Below are 19,998 nucleotides of genomic sequence, written 5' to 3'. Positions count from 1 at the left end.
AATGACAGTCGACATGAACGTCAAAGAACTTTGGGTCATAGGGAATTCCGATCTATTGATACAGCATGTCCAAGGGGAATGGTCCACCAAGAATGTCAAGATACTTCCATACCTGCACTGCGTGAAGGAGATATTCAAGAAGTTCACAAAGATTCAGTTCAAGCACGTCCCCAGGATTTAGAACGAGTACGTCGACGCCATTGAAACCCTATCATCTATGATTCTCCATCCAGACAAGAAGTACATCGGCCCTTTTGAGGTAGAGATCAGGGATCAACATGACTATTGCTTCCATGTAGATAAAGAACCAGATGGCAAACCATGGTTTCAGGACATTAGAAAATTCCTTGCAACTAGAGAATACCCGGAGAATGCTACTAATGGTCAAAAGCAAGCCCTCAAGAGGCTGGAAAACCACTTTTTCCTCAATGGGGAGGTCTTGTACAGGAGGACCACAGATTTAGGTTTGTTGAGATGTGTAGACACTGCGGAGGCAAACAGGCTACGGGAAGAAATACATACAGGAACGTTGTTGACACCCAATTTTTCCCTATATATTTTTTCAATATGCAAAATAACTTCAAAATGGTATATGTATGTATATATAAGTATATCCAAGTGATTCATTACTTTTTCTTAATTTAAAAAGATTTTTTGTCACGACCCAATTTCCCAAACCCGGTCGTGATGGCGCCTCTCGTGAAGACAAGGCCAGCCAACAGAACAACGACGCCTCTTTTAACAGTTACTTAGCATGAATAAGTCTGAATCATAGATAATGAAATCATATTACAGAATAAACGTGATAAAACAGGGAACCCATCCCGACTCAGCTCGAAATCGGGGTGTCACAAGTCACGAGCATCTAGAAGGATTTTTGATACAACTACAAAGCCTGTAATACATAGAATAAAATCTGGAATCAAAAGGAAGAAACCCGGTGCTACGAACGCTGGCGACCACCTTGCTCAGCTACAATAGCAAAATCCTCAACCAGCTCAAACCCGCTACCGGGAAAACTAATACCTGCATCTGCACGCGAGGTGTAGGGAGTAAAGTGAGTACTCCAACTCAGTGAGTAATAAAGGTAAATAATAATTGAGCAGCAAGAAACCACGTAAAGCAAGCCATCATGCTATACAGAACAGTGTAACCCTTTGAGAAAACAGTGAAACCGTGAAATCTTTAGAAATATCTGGACTCAGTTTAAAACCTCTTTTGAAAACATCTTTTTTTTTTCCCAACAGTTAAGCAAATGAATGCGAAACAGATGGTGCAAGTCAGCACAACAGTCAGCCCCTCGGGCACAGCACTCCATTAACAAATAACACCAGGGTATCAGGTAAACGGTGCAAGAAGTAACATGGATGCCAATGAAATGCGAGTGCTGGAATGTCATGACAAATAATACAAATAGGAACAAATGCATGAGTGCAATGCAATGCATATGACGGTACACTCCGGTACCCACTGCGGCATGCAGCCCGATCTATTTTACGTCGACGGCGCTCACTGGGGGTGTGTACAAACTCTGGAGGGGCTCCTACAGCCCAGGCGCAATATCAAGCCATCTCGTGGCATCAACCAGGCTCTCGGCCTCAAAATCAATATAACACCGCTGCGGCGTGCAGCCCGAGCCATCCATAGTCCAGAAATACACATGTAACACTGCTGCGGCGCGCAGCCCGATCCATGCTCAGTCCAGAAATGCACATAAGCCACTTGGGCAATACAACATGGTAGTTCTCAGCTCAAAACGTCAATAAAATATTGTTTAAGTTTTCAAATCTTAGAAAAATGGCTGAGTTTGCAAAACAGTATTAAAACCTTGGACCGAGATAAGATAATATGCAAAGTAATGCGAAAACAGTGATAACAATCCCTGAAGGATTCACATAGTTGGCATGAAACCCAAACATGGCAATAAGTCCAAATTATGATGATAACAAGTAGTTTCAGTCAAATACGTAGTAATTTCATCAATCGGGACGGACCAAGTCACCATCCCCAACGGTGCTCTACCCCACGCCCACTATCCGGCATGCAAGTCACCTCAATACAGCACTATGATGTGCAAATCCGGGGTTTCAAACCCTCAGGATATCATTTACAATCATTACTCACCTCGAACCGGTGAAATCTCTAGCTCGCGACGCCTTTGCCCCTCAAATCGGCCTCCACGGGCGTCGAATCTATCCAAAATCAGAGCGAATACATCACAATATGCTAAGGGAACAATACCCAATCGAAAAATAGCAAAAATCTCGAAACTAGCAAAATCCGAGCCCCGGACCCACTTCTCGAAAAATTACAAAATTCACATTAATGGATTCCTCATCTCGCCACGAGTTCATACATACCAAGAACTCCCAAATCCAACCTCAAATGGCCCTTCAATTTCCAATTTAAAAATCCCAAAACTCAAGCCTTAATTCTTCCACTTTTGGCTTAATTTTCATGAATTTCTAGGTGGATTTCACAATAAAAACGAGTTTTAAGTTCAAAAATCTTACCTCCAGTCGATTCCCCTTGAATCCCTCTTTAATCTCCACCAAGAAGCTCTCAAAATGATCAACCATGGGGGAAAAATGGCTAAAAATCGCGGATGAAATGTTTATAAACATTCTGCCCAGACCTGGAAAACCCTTCATCGCGTTCGCGGCCACTACCTCGCAAACGCGAAGTGCAAAAATTTAAAAGCTCGAAAACACTCTACGCGAACGCAAATTAATGCATGCGAACGTGATAGTTTAGGCTTCATACTTACGCGAACGCGCTACCTCACACGCGAACGCGTAGAACAAACTCCACTGGGCTCCAAATCCTTATTCGCGAACGCGACACCCTCACTGCGAACGCGAAGCACAGGGTCAAGGCCCTCCACGAACACGAGACACCAAATGCGAATGCGAAGGCCAAACTCAGGCCAACCCAATTTCCTTCTACGCGACCGCGAGGGACCTCACGCGATCGCGAAGGCAAATTCTTCTGCAACAGCTGATGGTCAATTTCTGCAACATCTCAACATGGAAAAGGGTCCGATTGACCACCTGAAACTCACCCGAGGCCCCCGGGACCTCAACCAACAGCACCAATACATCCTATAACATCATTCAAACTTGTTCCAATCATCAAAACACGTCAAACAACACCGAAACCATCAAATTACATCGGATTCAAGCCTAAGTTATTCTAAAACTTCCGAAACACGCATTCGATCAAAAACCCAACCAAACAACGTCCGAATGACCTGAAATTTTGCACACACATCACAAATCACATAACGAAGCTACAACAACTCTCAGAATTCCATTCCGACCCTCGGATCAAAATCTCACCCATCAACCGGAATTCGCCAAAATACTAACTTCGCCAATTCAAGCCTAATTCTACACCGGACCTCCAAAATAAATTCTGATCACACTCCTAAGTCACAAATCATCCCCCGAAGCTAACCAAATCACCAGAAATCACACCGTCGCCTTATAACTTATAAGTCAACGTCCAGTTGACTTTTCCAACTTAAGCCTTCCTTAAAGAGACTAAGTGCCTCATTTCTACCAAAACCAATTCGAATCAACTATAACACACCAAATACTGATAATGAAACATGAAGAAGCATAAAATGGGGGAAACGGGGCGGTAACCATGAGACGACGGGTCGGGTCGTCACATTTTTAAATCTATTTATTCTCCTATTTTATCCATAAAAATCCAATTATTGCTTCCAAAATTATCATTTGGGTGATTCACTTATTGCACTTTTATATCTATACTAAAATATAGCCAAGGGAATTTTTGCACATTTTTACAAATTTATTTAGTATTTTTAAAGCTAAATTGCATATAATTGCAATATTAGCCTCTTTTAAGATTTAACTGCGTTTATATTCATATAATTAAGTCCGGTATTTCTAAATAATTCATTATGTGTCATAAATTATTTTAGTACCTTTAATTTATTTCCAGAAGTTAGTTTATTATTTTTTATAAATTAAATAGGGGAAAATTGGCTATTTAAATAATGGCCCAATTTCATTTCAATTATAACCCAATTCTGACCCCAATTGAACCCCGACCCAATTGCAAATTAAATCGGCCCAAACCCAATTTCGTTGAACCGACCCACCTACCCCTTCTAATCTAAGCCGTTGATCATTCAGATCAACGGCCACTATTACACCTTGCCTTAATTAATCCTGAACTACCCCCCAAACCCTTTCATATCTTACCCGCCGCCTCCTCTGAATCCCTCTTCTCTCAATTCTCTCTGAAACCTCACCTGAACCCTAGCCGCCGCCACCCTAATCCATGGCCTTCCGGGGTCATCTAAGACATATACCGGCCTTCCATGGCTTCTATGTGTTTGGTTCTGTGGTCTCATGACCAGACTTTGAAGGGTTTTGGTCCAGTCCTTGCTCGATGACCTTTCTCCGGTCATCCCTGACCTTTCTCCGGCCAGCCATGGCCATTCGAGTCAGACATTTGACTCTCCTGGTTAGATCGGTAACCTTCAAGGCCTTTCTCGTTGCTTTTGTGGTTCTTCTGAAACCCTAATCTCTAAGACCTTTTCGACTTCTTTCAGATTTACCTCAGGTCCATGCTTGCCATGAGTTTTTAAATGCCTTCTCGAAGTTTCTTTAACTTTGCTTTCAAAAAGACTCTTCATCTTTTTCCGATTAGGGTTTTTCTTCAAGTTCTTCTTTTCAAAATCTTTTCTCTGATTTTAATATGTATGTGATTCTACTATGTTTGTACATGTTATTCTCCTATCTGAGTTTAGCATGTTAAAAAACCCTAATTTCTTTTGGGTTCATTCGAGTTTCTGAAGCTGTTTGTTAAATATTTGTTTGATTTATTTGTTTATCATCTTTACACTCGATTGAATTGGAAAACCCTAATTTCTTTTGGGTTCATTCGAGTTTCTGAAGCTGTTTGCTAAGTATTTGTTTGATATTTTTGTTTATCATCTTTTAAGCTTAAATATTGTTGAAGAAACCTATGCCTTTGGGTTTGAAACTATTCGTTTGAATGCCTGACTCGATTTGAAAGTTCCTTGTTTCAGAACCTCTTTTTCTTTGTGTGAATCCTCTGATTCTGGGTTTTACTATCTTTAATATTTGACTATACTTGAAACCCTAATTTTATAAAAGATCTCTCATCTGTTACTGTGAGACCCTTTGCATGCTTCTGATACTCTATTTTTCTTCACTATTGATTCAATGAACTTGACCTACTTGATTATCATGCTTCGAATGTTTGCTATCTACTGAACTTTGTGCTACTATTGCATGCTGTTTCTTTTGCCAAATAGGTTTGGCCTCGGATGTCTATTGTTAGTGCACTCTATTATATGCTGAGGTTCCTTCTTTGATTGACTTGCAATCTTGGGACCGATTTCAAAACTTCTCTTTTTGTGAACTCTAATTTATCTCACCTGTTAAAGTAATTGATGCCTTTCCTTATTTTGCCTTATTGAATCTTTCTCCCAAAATAAGCGTATCTCTGTGCTTGGACTCGATTGCTTACTCAATATTTTACTACTTCTTTTATGGTAATAATAAGTCTGCCTGCAAAGTGATTTTCTTTCCTTATTTTGAACCTGTTAGCCCCGTTAAACAAGTGATTCCTCAATTAAAGGGGAATCACTTGGTTGATTGATTCTGACTATTGATTGTTTCCATATTTGTATTGAACTTTACTTATTTCCTTATTTCTCACATGTTTTCAAAATTATAAAAACCCACCTCCTTTTCTTTCAAACAGGAAAAAAAACAAGGAATAAAACACTTGAGTTCAGACACACACTCCACTAAAATCTCTCTCTTTTCTCTATTGCTACTTGTATTGCTGCCTTACCTAGCTGGCTGAAAGCCAAGGCTAGACTGTGGGAAGCTTGCTTACTTTTTCTCTGCATTTGCATCTTTACTGGTATATTCTAACTAATTTTCAGCATCAACAACAACATGTTTCTTTACTATTTCCTGCACCCTTGCTTGTTTCCTGTTTGTATTTAATCAAGTTCCATTGTTAAGCATATTGTAATCTGCCCTTTCTATTCTGAATTAATGCTTTCTTATAAATTCTGTCAGTCACTTATAATGGCTTATGAATCCTAAACCCCCAATGTGTTTGGTATCTGCGGTTGGTTTGGGGCATGACAGCATTGGACATTGCTGTGCATGACCCAAACCTGATCCCCCTGGGATCATAACCTCCATGTCCCCTCTATGTTTGTGTGTTCTGATTGGTTTACAGGCATGCCAATACCTTCTATTATTGTGCATGCCCAAATCTGATCCCTACCTAAGGGTATATGCTCTTGCAATATATTTCCAAACCCTTTACCCCTTTGTATGAAATTATGAACTCTGTGCTTTACTACTACTGTTTTCCCATCATCCCTTACCCCTTCCTTTCTCCCCTCAGTTTTTAAATCTTTATTCCTGCACTTCCACCATATTCTTAGACTTAAGTTCTGCCCCTCTTGTGTGAACCTTGCCTTGGGCCCATGAGCTCCCTCTGAACTTGGACACATAAGGGATGGCCCTTCCACACTGCACTCACCTCTATCTGGTTCGATGAACCTGGGTGTAAGCACTGCCCGGGGTCCTTTGAGATCTTTAGGGAACTCTGACACACCCAGGTCTGAGAAAGGCTTTGAAACAAGTGGTATTTGAGGCTGTTTGTTCCATAACTCAAAGAGGAAGTCAGAATCAGGCTTCCTATGGTTGTATTTTCCTATTTTTTTTATTTTCTTAATGTAATTCAGCAACTGGTCTGTAATAATTTGTAACAAATATTTGGGGTCGGCTAGTGGAAAAGGGATGGGTAATTATGCATGCTCAAGGGTAGAAAACACGCCCATAGGATTTGTGTTCTAAATGATTCAATTCTGCATTTAGAAAGCATGCCTATAGGATTGGTTTTAGATCTTGCGTGTTCAATTCTGCATTTAGACTCCATGTCTATGGGATTCATTTCAAATTTTGCATGTTCAACTTCACATCTAGATAACCTGCCTATAGGACTTTATTTAAAATTCTGCATGCTTGTTACCACTTAGACATCATGCTCTAGGATCTAAACGGCTATAAGCAGGTATCATGTTCATAATGTTAAAATTAGTATAATGTATAGAAATCATGCCTATAGGAATCCCAAGTAAAAATCCTGCCGGTTTCTATTCTACGTTCAACTAGATATCATGCCTATAGGGGTTAAAATCATTCAACTAGATATCATGCCCATAGAGGTTAAAATCAACATTTAGATATCATGTCTATAGGGGATTAAAATCAGCAATAGTAGATACCATCGTCTGCAGAATCTGAACTAGTCTAATTAAAATCAGTCTATCTGACAGTGTTTTTAAGTAACCTATCTCCTCTCATTGACTACGGTTTAGCTAAGCTATGCCTATAAGGTATTTACGAAACCNTTCTAGCAGCAATGACAGCCGCAACGCCATTCCACGCAAAAGCCATACCATGGGACTACACAGCCGAGGCAAGAAGGAAGGGGAAAGCCAAGTTTGGGGAAACAGTTGCGGCACAAGGTATGACAAGAACCGGCAGGGTTTATACTCCGGAACACTTGGCTTAGTCGAGTAAGCAGACCTCTGGTTGACAAGCCATCACTAAAACTGGGCCCGATGATCTCTGGAAAAAGATACAAGCGAAGGAATACTCAGTCATTGATCAGTTGAACAAAACACCAGCGCAGATTTCTATCCTTGCTTTGCTACAGAATTCCGATGCACACAAGAATGCCTTGTTAAGAGTGCTGAGTGAGGCATATGTACACAGTAATATCACTGGAGGAGAAATGGCAAACATGGTGGGTCACATATTGGAAAGTCGCAAAATCACTTTTCATGAAGATGAGCTACCACCAGAAGGGTTGAGTCACAACAAGGCATTGCACATCACCGTGCAGTGTGAAGATTATTTTATCACCAGAATCCTGATTGATGGAGGGTCCAGCCTCAACATTTGTCCATTGGTAACTCTTAGAACGTTGGGAAAGAGCCTGCATGAGATCAAGGATGGAGCCATCAACGTCAAAGCTTTCGACGGTTCCTAATGGTCCACTATTGGGGAAATTAGCTTATGTCTGCAAATGGGGCCTACTTGGTTTGATGTTGATTTTCAAGTGATAGACGTGCCCGCATCTTACAACTTGCTTCTGGGGCGGCCTTGGATTCATGCCGCTGGGGCCGTAGCATCAACCCTACATCAGGCAGTGAAGTTTGAATGGAATCACCAAGAGGTGATTATTCACGGCGACGGTAGCAATCCCATATACAGTCGCCAGACCATCCCAGCGATCGGAGGAAGAAGGAAGATAGGTGGGGAGACCTATCATCATATCGAGCGAGTCAACGTCGTTGATAAGGACAAGTGGTGGGACAACAAAATTGAAAGCATATTGAACTGGAGCGGGTATGAACCTGGCAAGGGTCTTGGCAAGAATCACCAAGGAATCGCTAAGCCCATCAAGCTCAAGAAACACGGCACCACCTTCGGATTGGGATATGAGTATACCTGGAAGGAATTCAATGAATGGTCGCTACCCTGGCGCGGTCCTTACTATTCGTTGGAACAACCAATACCTCGCTTAGAGCAGACTTTCCAGCCAGCCGATGTTATATATGGGTCAGAAGAAGAGGAAGCACTAGCAGCAATGAGGAACTTGTTCCTAGAAGATGATGACATGGATTATGTGTTATTTTTGAGGAGGAGGGGGAGGAAGGCCCTTCCATACAGGCTGTAAGCGGAGGAGCATGCCTCAACAACTGGAACGCCAGAACCACCAGAGCCCGGCATGCCTCGGGGTAGCAAGGCTAAACAAGCACCATGCACTATTTTATTTTTACTAGTTTACTTTCCTTTCGCATTTTTGTTTTGGCAAGAAAGAGCTCCGATGTTTAAAACATTTATGGAATTTATCAAAAGCAATTCGGTTTTCTTATAAATCTTACTCTTATTATTTTCTCTCATTACTTTACTTATACAACATTACAATTACTTATCTTGATGAACCGATGACTGTGACATGCAACGAGATAACGCAACAAACGGACATAGATTCAGAGGAAGATGATATATCGGAAGAAATTGTTAAAGAAGTTGAGAATTTTGAGAATAGACCTAAGTCCAACCTGGATGAGACCGAAATTATCAACCTTGGAGATGCAGGAAACATCAAAGAAACACGAATCAGCGTTCATTTGTCACCATCAGAGAAGGAAGAATATACAGAGTTTTTAAGAGAGTATGAGGACATATTTTCCTGGTCGTACGACGACATGACTGGTCTGAGCACATCCATTGTGGCTCACAAATTGCCGACTGATCCGGCCTGTCCGCCAGTAAAGCAGAAGCTCAGAAAATTCAAGCCAGATATGAGTTTGAAAATCAAGGAAGAGGTCACTAAACAGGTCAAAGCTATGGTTCTCAGGGTGGTAGAGTATCCAACATGGTTAGCCAACATTGTGCCAGTACCAAAGAAGGATGGGAAGGTCAGAGTCTGTGTCGACTACCGGGATCTCAACCGGGCCAGTCCAAAACGACTTCCCCTTGCCGAATATACACATCTTGATTGACAACTGCGCCAAGCATGAGCTGCAGTCATTTGTTGATTGTTTTGCTGGGTACCATCAGATATGGATGGATGCAGAGGATGCTGAGAAAACAGCTTTCGTTACGCCATGGGGGATGTATTGCTACAAGATGATGCCGTTTGGATTAAAGAACGCAGGGGCCACCTACATGAGGGCCATGACCACCATTTTCCACGACATGATACACAAGGAGATCGAAGTGTATGTAGACGACGTCATCATTAAGTCCAAGAAAGCCGCTGATCACATGGAAGATTTGAGGAAATTCTTCAATAAACTGAGAAGGTACAACTTGAAGCTGAATCCCGCGAAATGTGCATTCGGGGTTCCAGCTGGAAAATTGCTAGGGTTCATTGTGAGCCGCCGAGGGATAGAATTGGATCCATCAAAGGTCAAAGCTATTCAAGAATTGCCACCGCCAAAGAATAAGAAAGAAGTAATGAGTTTCTTGGGGAGACTTAACTACATCAGCCGGTTCATTGCACAATCTACTGTCATCTGTGAGCCAATCTTTAAGATGCTGAAGAAGGACGCCACTACCAAATGGACCGATGACTGCCAAAAGGCCTTCGACAAAATCAAAGAGTACTTGTCAACACCGCCAGTTTTGGTCCCGCCCGAGCTAGGTAGACCCCTAATACTCTACCTTGCGGTATTGGATGGAGCATTCGGATATGTTCTGGGGCAACTGATGAAANGACTGTTGATACTTGTTTGATTCTAAACATCTGGTCTGGGGGTTTTTCTAAAAAATTGTAAATATCCTTGCATTGCATATTTAGGCTTCAAGGAAATATTCGAATGCTAGAGGGGCTATCAAGACTTCGCAATTACCTTCTACTACAAATCAAAATTTTCTATTATTAATGCATTGTATAATGACTGGACCTTGAATTAGATTGGAGAGCCCGATAGGAAATCTAAATAGTTGTGGAAGGGGGCGGAAGATACTTTATTATATACGAGGAACTCACGAAAATCTCTGAGTGTAGGACCTTCCATACAGGCTGTAAGCGGAGGAGCATGCCTCAACAAATGGACCGTCAGAACCACCAGAGCCCGGCGTGCCTCGGGGTAGCAAGGCTGAACAAGCACCATGCACTATTTTATTTTTTACTAGTTTACTTTCCTTTCGCATTTTTGTTTTGGCAAGAAAGAGCTCCGATGTTTAAAACATTTATGGAATTTATCAAAAGCAATTCGGTTTTCTTATAAATCTTACTCCTATTATTTTCTCTCATTACTTTACTTATACAGCATTACTATTACTTATCTTGATGAACCGATGACTATGACTTGAAATGAGACAATGCAACAAACGGACATAGATTCAGAGGAAGATGATATACCGGAAGAAATTGTTAAAGAAGTTGAGAATTTTGAGAATAGACCTAAGTCCAACCTGGACGAGACCGAAATCATCAACCTGGGAGATGCAGGAAACATCAAAGAAACACGAATCAGCGTTCATTTGTCACCATCAGAGAAGGAAGAATATACAGAGTTTTTAAGAGAGTATGAGGACATATTTGCCTGGTCGTACGACGACATGACTGGTCTGAGCATATCCATTGTGGCTCACAAATTGCCGACTGATCCGGCTTGTCCGCCAGTAAAGCAGAAGCTCAGAAAATTCAAGCCAGATATGAGTTTGAAAATCAAGGAAGAGGTCACTAAACAGGTCAAAGCTAAGGTTCTCAGGGTGGTAGAGTATCCAACATAGTTAGCCAACATTGTGCCAGTACCAAAGAAGGATGGGAAGGTCAGAGTCTGTGTCGACTACCGGGATCTCAACCAAGCCAGTCCAAAAGACGACTTCCCCTTTCCGAATATACACATCTTTATTGACAACTGCGCCAAGCATGAGCTGCAGTCATTTGTCGATTGTTTTGCTGGGTACCATCAGATATGGATGGATGCAGATGATGCTTTGAGAAAACAGCTTTCATTACGCCATGGGGGATGTATTGCTACAAGATGATGCCGTTTGGATTAAAGAATGCAGGGGCCACCTACATGAGGGCCATGACCACCATTTTCCACGACATGATACACAAGAAGATCGAAGTGTATGTAGACGACGTCATCATTAAGTCCAAGAAAGTCGCTGATCACATGGAAGATTTGAGGAAATTCTTCAATAGACTGAGAAGGTACAACTTGAAGTTGAATCCCGCGAAATGTGCATTCGGGGTTCCAGCTGGAAAATTGCTGGGGTTCATTGTGAGCCGCCGAGGGATAGAATTGGATCTATCAAAGGTCAAAGCTATTCAAGAATTGCCACCGCCAATGAATAAGAAAGAAGTAATGAGTTTCTTGGGGAGACTTGACGCCGCTTGGGGAATGGATGTTATTGGACCAATCGAGCCTGCTGCTTCCAACGGGCACAGGTTTATCCTAGTAGCGATCAACTATTTCACCAAGTGGGTCGAAGCAGCATCTTACAGAGCAGTAACTAAGAAAGTCATAGCAGACTTTGTCCGGGACCGCATCGTTTGTCGGTTCGGGATTGCAGAATCAATCATTACTGATAATGGTTCCAACCTCAACAGTGACTTGATGAAGACTATGTGTGAAACCTTCAAGATCAAACACAAGAATTCCACAGCTTACAAGCCTCAGACGAATGGAGTCGTAGAAGCCGCCAACAAGAACATCAAGAAAATTCTAAGGAAGATGATAGAAAAGCATAAGCAGTGGCATGAGAAATTATCATTTGCTTTATTGGGGTACCGCACCACAGTACGCACATCAACCGGGGCAACTCCCTACATGTTGGTTTATGGTACAGAGGCGGTCATTCCCGCCGAGGTAGAAATTCCTTCCTTGAGGATATACAGGAAGCAGAACTCGATGATGCAGAATGGGTAAAGAGTCGCTACGAGCAGTTAGCTCTTATATATGGAAAAAGAATGAATGCAGTTTGCCACGGTCAGCTTTATCAAAATAGAATGTCCAGAGCCTTCAACAAAAGAGTCAAGCCGAGACAGTTTGCACCGGGGCAGCTGGTGTTAAAGAAGATTTTCCCGCATCAGGATGAGGCCAAAGGGAAATTCTCTCCCAACCGGTAGGGTCCGTACATGGTTCACCGGGTTCTAACAGGAGGAGCCCTCATACTTGCAGAAATGGACGGAGAAGTTTGGCCGAAGCCGATTAATTCCGATGTAGTGAAGCGATACTATGTGTAACCATTTATGATTTCTTTTATGGTGTAATTTGAACTACGTCTGACCTGATTCCCGTTTAAGAGGGGATACGTAGGCAACCTTATGGGTTCGGTCACAATTCAATAAAAATTTCATTTCCCCCCGCAATTGGAAACTGGGGCAGAATTTTGAGGAGGACCTTCAAAATTCCGAAGTAACTTCAGTCGATCACTGCAAGCCGCCGTCAGAAGCACCAGCTCAGTAAACCGGGGCAGAATTTTAAGGAGGACCCTCAAAATTCCGAAGCAAGAGAGGTTGCAATGTCTTGAACCGAGTCGCAGTCGTCGGTTCACCTAAAGAAAAACTATTCTCAATTATATATTTATGTCGTATTTTTACTAACTCATGCATGTCTATTATCAAAATTGTTTTGTTTAGCAACGCTACCCCAAGGATATGCACAGTATCACCAAAACAGAGCCGAGCGGGTCAAGAAAATGTCAGCGGGGATACGAACTAACCTTTTCCCCTTTACAGAACTCATGATTTTTCTTTGGGTGCAGGTACCCGAGTCGCAAACCATCGAATACATTTATACACTCATACAACTTTCAAAACCATCACCTATCTACAATTGCTATCCGCACACAATATCCCCAGCAGCCACAGTATTGCAATCAGCTATCAGCTAAGAGATTTTACTGCTATTCGCCTTTTATTTCTCTGCATTGCATAAGGCTACCTTTCTGCCTTCCGAGGTTAAGCTCTACCTCCATCTGCATCTCTCTGCATTGCATAAGGCTACCTTTCTGCCTTCCGAGACTAAGCTCTGTCTCCATCTGCATCTCTCTGCATTGCATAGGGCTATCTTTCTGCCTTCCGAGACTAAGCTCTGTCTCCATCTGCATTTCTCTGCATTGTATAAGGCTACCTTTCTGCCTTCCGAGACTAAGCTCTGTTTCCATCTGCATCTCTCTGCATTGCATAAGGCTACCTTTCTGCCTTCCGAGACTAAGCTCTGTCTCCATCTGCATCTCTCTGCATTGCATAAGGCCACCATTCTGCCTTCCGAGGTTAAGCTCTACCTCCATCTGCATCGGCTGAAATATCGCCACTTCATTTAAATCCTGCATCGGCTGAAAGATCGCCATTTTACTTACAGTTTTGCATGGCTGGAATATCGCACTTCATTTAAATCCTGCATCGGCTGAAAGATCGCCATTTTATTTACATTCTTGCACCGGTTGAAAGATCGCCATTTTATTTACATTCTTACATCGGCTGAAAGATCACCACTTATTACATTTCATGGGCTGAAAGATCGCCAAACTGTCCAAGGGCGTCATTGTTCGGAGGCACCATTTGCATAGCTCGAGAACGCCATGCTATGGCCTGAGGACCCCATTTTATCTTTTTCATAGCATTATTCAAAGGCATCATGGTTCGGAGGCATCATTCTTATAGCCCGAGAACATCATTTCATAGCCGGCGAATCCTTTATTATACGCTTCATGGCCCAGGACGTCATGGTCTGAGGACATCATCTTAACCGTCCAAAGACATCATTCATGGTCCAACGGAAACTTGCATCACGTTTAAATTTATGCACAATATATGTTCGTATTGCTCATTTGCAGGTAAACCGGCTAGCAACAGCCATCTCAGTAGGAGCGATCCCGCTCCAGTTCCCGCAGCCCTACTAGACTATAACCATCCACCCCAACCCGAATATCTCGTCTGTCCTTGGAAAAATCTCCATCGGCATATTCCGCCAACGGATCCTGAACTACATATGGCCTGATTCCTGTAAAACCAGGGATATCTAGGCAGCTCAGGAACTAGAGCACGGTCAAATTCTTCAAGCCGTTTCGTTCGGTCAAATTGGCCATCATATCTTTACCCGACAACTCTTTCATCCTTCCCGTGTAAAGAGAGGCAGCTGTTGATACCCAATTTTTCCCTATATATATTTTCAATATAACATATGCATGCATATATAAGCGTGCCAAAGTGTTTTAGTATTTTTACTAATTTCTAAAAGATTTTTAAAATCAATTTATTGCCCATTTTAGCAGTATAAAAACCAATAATTATTCCCAAAATTATCATTTTGGTGGATAATTATTTTTATTTCCCATATTTATACCAAAATATAGTTAAGGTAATTTTTATATATTTTTTACAAATTTATTTGGTATTTTAAAAGCTAAATTGCATATAATTGCAATTTTAGCCTATTTTAAGATTAATAGCATTTTATAATTATAAATTTGGTTCCAATATTTTAAAATTAATATTTATATAGTATTTACTGATTCAGTACTTTTAATTTAATTTTAGAATCATTTTTACTATTTATTATAAAATAAAAAAGGAAAAACTATCTATTTAGTATATAGCCCCAATTTATTTCAATTATAGCCAAATTGACCCCTCCAATTGACCCAATCCTAAACTCCCAATTAGACCGGCCCAATCTCAAATTGTAACCCGACCCCCCGACCCAACCAATTAACCTGCTGGCCTTTTCTATAATCCAGGCCATTGATCGTTTTGATCAACGACCACGATCACCCCTTACCATTTAATTCACCTAACCCTACCCTAATCCCCTCATTTCCATCTCTCAGCCGCCTTCAAACACTCTCCTTTCCCAAAACTCTCTCGAAGGTTCCTCGTAACCCTAGTCATCTTCTGCCCTTTTCAACCGCACTTTCACCGGAATCCATGGCTTCTCAGGCCATGGATGGCCTGTACTCACCCCCCTCCACCTTTAAACCTTGGGTGTTCGAAGTTTTGAGGTCTGACCTCGATGGTATTCCTTCAAATCTTCTCAGATCCATGGCTTTGAGGCCTCTCTGGCCTCGCTCCGGCGTATCCAAGCATCAGGAGCCTATTTCTGACCTCTCCGACTCAAGATCGGACTTTCTTCCAAGCCTTTCTCATTTCTAGGGTTTCTCTGAAACCCTAAGATATTCGAGGTTTTTCTCTATTTGTTTCCTTATATCTATGCTATATCTGTGTTCTACTGGAGTTTTAAAAGGTTTTCCCCAATCTTTTCTTTCAAAATTTGTTTCTCTTCGATTTAGGGTTTCTAAAAAAGTTTTAAAATGTTTTCTGACTCCTCTTCTTCTTTTCTTTGTGTGAATCTGTCTATGCTATGTTTTTATGTTCTCTTTTCTACCTCGCATGACCTTCTCCTGTGTTCTTATGTTTGCCTTATTATGCATATTCTTCTATTGTGCTCCGTTCTTTCTTCTACTGGTTTCAATATCATGCTTTCACACGTTTATCTTATGTGTTCGTTTACCCCTGTGTTCCTTTACTGTATTTTCTACTAAGCTCTTAGTTCTTTATTTGCCTTCTTCTGGACTTTGTTTGAGTTCTTTCTAAACATGTTTCATCTACTGTTTCCTTAAGTTTATACTACCTCTTTGTCTTATGAACTTGTTTAAGTTCCAAGCTTTTCTTAAAACATGTTCTTTATGCTTTAAATCAGTTTCTTCACTCTATTTGTTTCGAACCTGCTATTTTACCTGTGTGTTTTCTCATGAGTCTCTGAAAGAGCCCTCTGAGCCTGTTTCAGTTATTTGTCTTCTCGTCTCTGCATCTGATTCAAATTGAAAACCCTAGGATTTGGGGTTTTTGGCGAGTTTGATCTTGTGTGTGGACTAGGGTTCTATTATGGAACCCCGGATTCTCTCAAACTAAGTCTGAGTCTATAACCTGAATTTGAGCCTCTTTGTTTGTGACTCTGAACTTTTCTATACTAGATTCTTTCTAATTAGCATGGCAGTTCTTTCTTGTTTGACATGTTTGTATGCTTTATATATGAGGAATTCTTCCTTCAAAAAAGGTTTTGCCAATTTGTGATTGATTCAAAATTCCTTTTAATAAGGTTCGATTGATTATTACTAATTTTCTTTAATTAAACCTTTCTTCACCTTTTCTGGTTGGATTCATTCATACCAAAACTCAATTTCTGATTTTTACTGGCCGTTGATTGATTGCCTTTCCTTATTTGCACAAACCGTGTTGCTATCAAACTCTTTCCTTAAATAGTTTTCTGTGTATTTGCCCTTCTTGTACTACTTTGGAAAAGATTTTGATCAAATTCTTTCCTTATTTATTCTGCTCGTTTGAAATCAGAATCCCATAATTAAAGGGAGACCTTATGTAATTGATTTCAAAACTATTTTCTTACATTTTTCTTACTTGCTTTCTGCACTATAAAGGGCACGACCTTTCAGCACTTTAAGACACCTTGAGTTCAATACTCTAACATACATTACTTACTTTCAATTTCAATACTCTTACGCTCCACCCAACACTCTACTCTCTTATGAGATATTCTGACTATTTGCTTGTAATTTGGCTTTACAAGACTACTGCTTTTACTTTCTTGTTTCCCTGAAACTGGTATGTTCTAATAAAGTTTCAGCCTCATCCCAATGTGCTTATTTCACAACTTCTATCATCCTGTCTACTTTGTTGTCTATATGTATGATGTCCTCTTTGCATCCGTTTTCTGCTGTGAATCCCCATACCCCTATTCCCTTCTATGTGTTTGAGTTAAGGTTCAGGCATGGCAGCATCCAAATTGTTGTTCATGTCTGTGCTTGATCCTTTAAAGGATCCTAACTCCCAAACAATGTGGCTAACAGGCTGGTTGGGGTGTGCCATCACTTCCAATTGCTGGGTATGACCACCAGTCTGTGTCTTGACTTTCCCCTAAACCCCTTTCTGCACTTACACTTACTCTTAGTTTCTAAGTTCTGCCCCCCTCCTATGAGCCCTGCTCTGGGGACCTTGAGTTCCCTCTGAACTTGGACATTTGAGGGCTGACCCTTCCACACTGCACTATAATTCAATTCTGTAATGAATTTGGGTGTCAATGATCACGCCCAACTCTAGTCCTAAAAAGGATAAGCGGTCGCTGCAAATATAATCCGGTCTAAAAGTCCGGAGTCGAATCCCACAGAGAACTAAGGTTTCACTGTAATTGTTCAATATCGCAAAGAAGACAAGTTTGAACAATTCCTAAATTATAATATTAAGATTTTTATATCTAACTAATTAACCAACAAATACTATAAAACGGTAAAATTATCAACTAACGAGACAAAGGTTTGGAGACTAAATTAAGGAGGTCTAGAGTTATGATTTCCCCAATTGTTGATTTCATTAGTTGTATGTTTCTTATAGCTTTGAATTAGTTGCCTGTATCAATCATGAACTCTCCAGCTATCATAAATCTCTCTCAAGCAATTATGATAATTTACTAGACGCACTCTCTCAAGCTACGCTATCTAGATTCACATTACAGTTCACTTATATCGCACCCGAGGTATCGTTATCTCTAATCCAACCTCTAAACCCTCGGTTATGACTCTCGCCTATACTACGGGAGTGATGTTGTTCAAACAACTACCTAAATATGCACTCTCTCTCAAGCAGATACATAATAAATAGGAACGGCTAATTGAGGATCATTTCAATTAACCAAAATCAAAACGTAGTTGAACAAATAGAGATTAACAACTAACTCAAAACTATATTAATATAACAACCAATTCATCCCCAAAAGGTTCCATTAAAACCCTAGAAAACGAATTAGCTATTCATAAAAGTATGTGAAAACACAATACTCCAATTCATAACCAACAATAAAATAGGAAGAAGAAGGGGAAAAACTCGTAGTTGAATCTTCCTCCTTGCTCCTAGCGTGTTCTTGCCTCCAAGGGTGTTGTCTAACCCTAAAGTAGTGTCTCTCCCTTCAAAGTGGTGTTTTAGGATGTATTTATATGACCTAGGGTTGATGAGGGCGGAATTCTTCAATCCAACTTCGGATGGGAGAGCTGGAATCCGCGTTTGCCTTCGCGTCCAGACGCGGACTTTGACGCGGATCCAACTTTTGAAATTCTTCCATTTCGCGAAGCGCTCCGTGACTTTGCTTCGCTTCGCTGTTTTGTGCCTTAACTTTTCTCCTTTTTTCGCGTCCGACTTCGTGCCACGCACGAGAATAGACGAGCTCCCACTCCTTTAATTTCTTCTTTTTGTGTCGNAACCCTAGTCATCTTCTGCCCTTTTCAACCGCACTTTCACCGGAATCCATGGCTTCTCAGGCCATGGATGGCCTATACTCACCCCCCTACACCTTTAAACCCTGGGTGTTCGAAGTTTCGAGGTCTGACCTCGATGGTGTTCTTTCAAATCTTCTCAGATCCATGGCTTTGAGGCCTCTCCGGCCTCGCTCCGGCGTATCCAAGCATCAGGAGCCTATTTCTGACCTCTCCGACTCAAGATCGGACTTTCTTCCAAGCCTTTCTCATTTCTAGGGTTTCTCTGAAACCCTAAGCTATTCGAGGTTTTCTCTGTTTGTTTCCTTAGATCTATGCTATATCTGTGTTCTATTGGAGTTTTAAAACGTTTTCCCCAATCTTTTCTTTCAAAATTTGTTTCTCTTTGACTTAGGGTTTCTGAAAAAGTTTTAAAATGTTTTCTGACTCCTCTTCTTCTTTTCTTTGTGTGAATCTGTCTATGCTATGTTTTATGTTCTCTTTTCTACCTCGCATGCCCTTCTCCTGTGTTCTTATATTTGCCTTATTATGCATATTCTTCTATTGCGCTCCGTTCTTTCTTCTACTGGTTTCTATATCATGCTTTCACACGTTTATCTTATGTGTTCGTTTACCCCCGTGTTCCTTTACTGTATTTTCTACTAAGCTCTTAGTTCTTTATTTGCCTTCTTCTGGACTTTGTTTGAGTTCTTTCTAAACATGTTTCATCTACTGTTTCCTTAAGTTTATACTACCTCTTTGTCTTATGAACTTGTTTAAGTTCCAAGCTTTTCTTAAAACATGTTCTTTATGCTTTAAATCAGTTTCTTCACTCTATTTGTTTCAACCTGCTATTTTACCTGTGTGTTTTCTCATGAGTCTCTGAAAGAGACCTCTGAGCCTGTTTCAGTTATTTGTCTTCTCGTCTCTGCATCTGATTCGAGTTGAAAACCCTAGGATTTGGGGTTTTTGGCGAGTTTGATCTTGTGTGTGGACTAGGGTTCTATTATGGAACCCCGGATTCTCTCAAACTAAGTCTGAGTCTATAACCTGAATTTGAGCCTCTTTGTTTGTGACTCTGAACTTTTCTATACTAGATTCTTTCTAATTAGCATGGCAGTTCTTTCTTGTTTGACATGTTTGTATGCTTTATATATGAGGAATTCTT

At 40.9% G+C, this 19,998-nt stretch overlaps 1 protein-coding gene across 1 annotated transcript; it reads left to right on the top strand.

Annotated features, from left to right (window-relative positions):
• Positions 1 to 217: 217 nt before the first annotated feature.
• On the top strand, positions 218 to 14,474 carry LOC109240815. The gene is made up of 2 exons (XM_019407498.1): positions 218 to 493; positions 14,409 to 14,474. Exons 1-2 carry the CDS (start codon positions 218 to 220, stop codon positions 14,472 to 14,474), a joined length of 342 nt encoding a protein of 113 aa, XP_019263043.1.
• Positions 14,475 to 19,998: the final 5,524 nt, after the last annotated feature.

Source organism: Nicotiana attenuata, unplaced genomic scaffold (assembly GCF_001879085.1).
Source record: "Nicotiana attenuata strain UT unplaced genomic scaffold, NIATTr2, whole genome shotgun sequence".
Taxonomy (NCBI): Eukaryota; Viridiplantae; Streptophyta; class Magnoliopsida; order Solanales; family Solanaceae; genus Nicotiana; species Nicotiana attenuata.
Note: the sequence above shows the minus strand (reverse complement) of the source record. Positions and strands in the feature narration are given on the sequence as shown.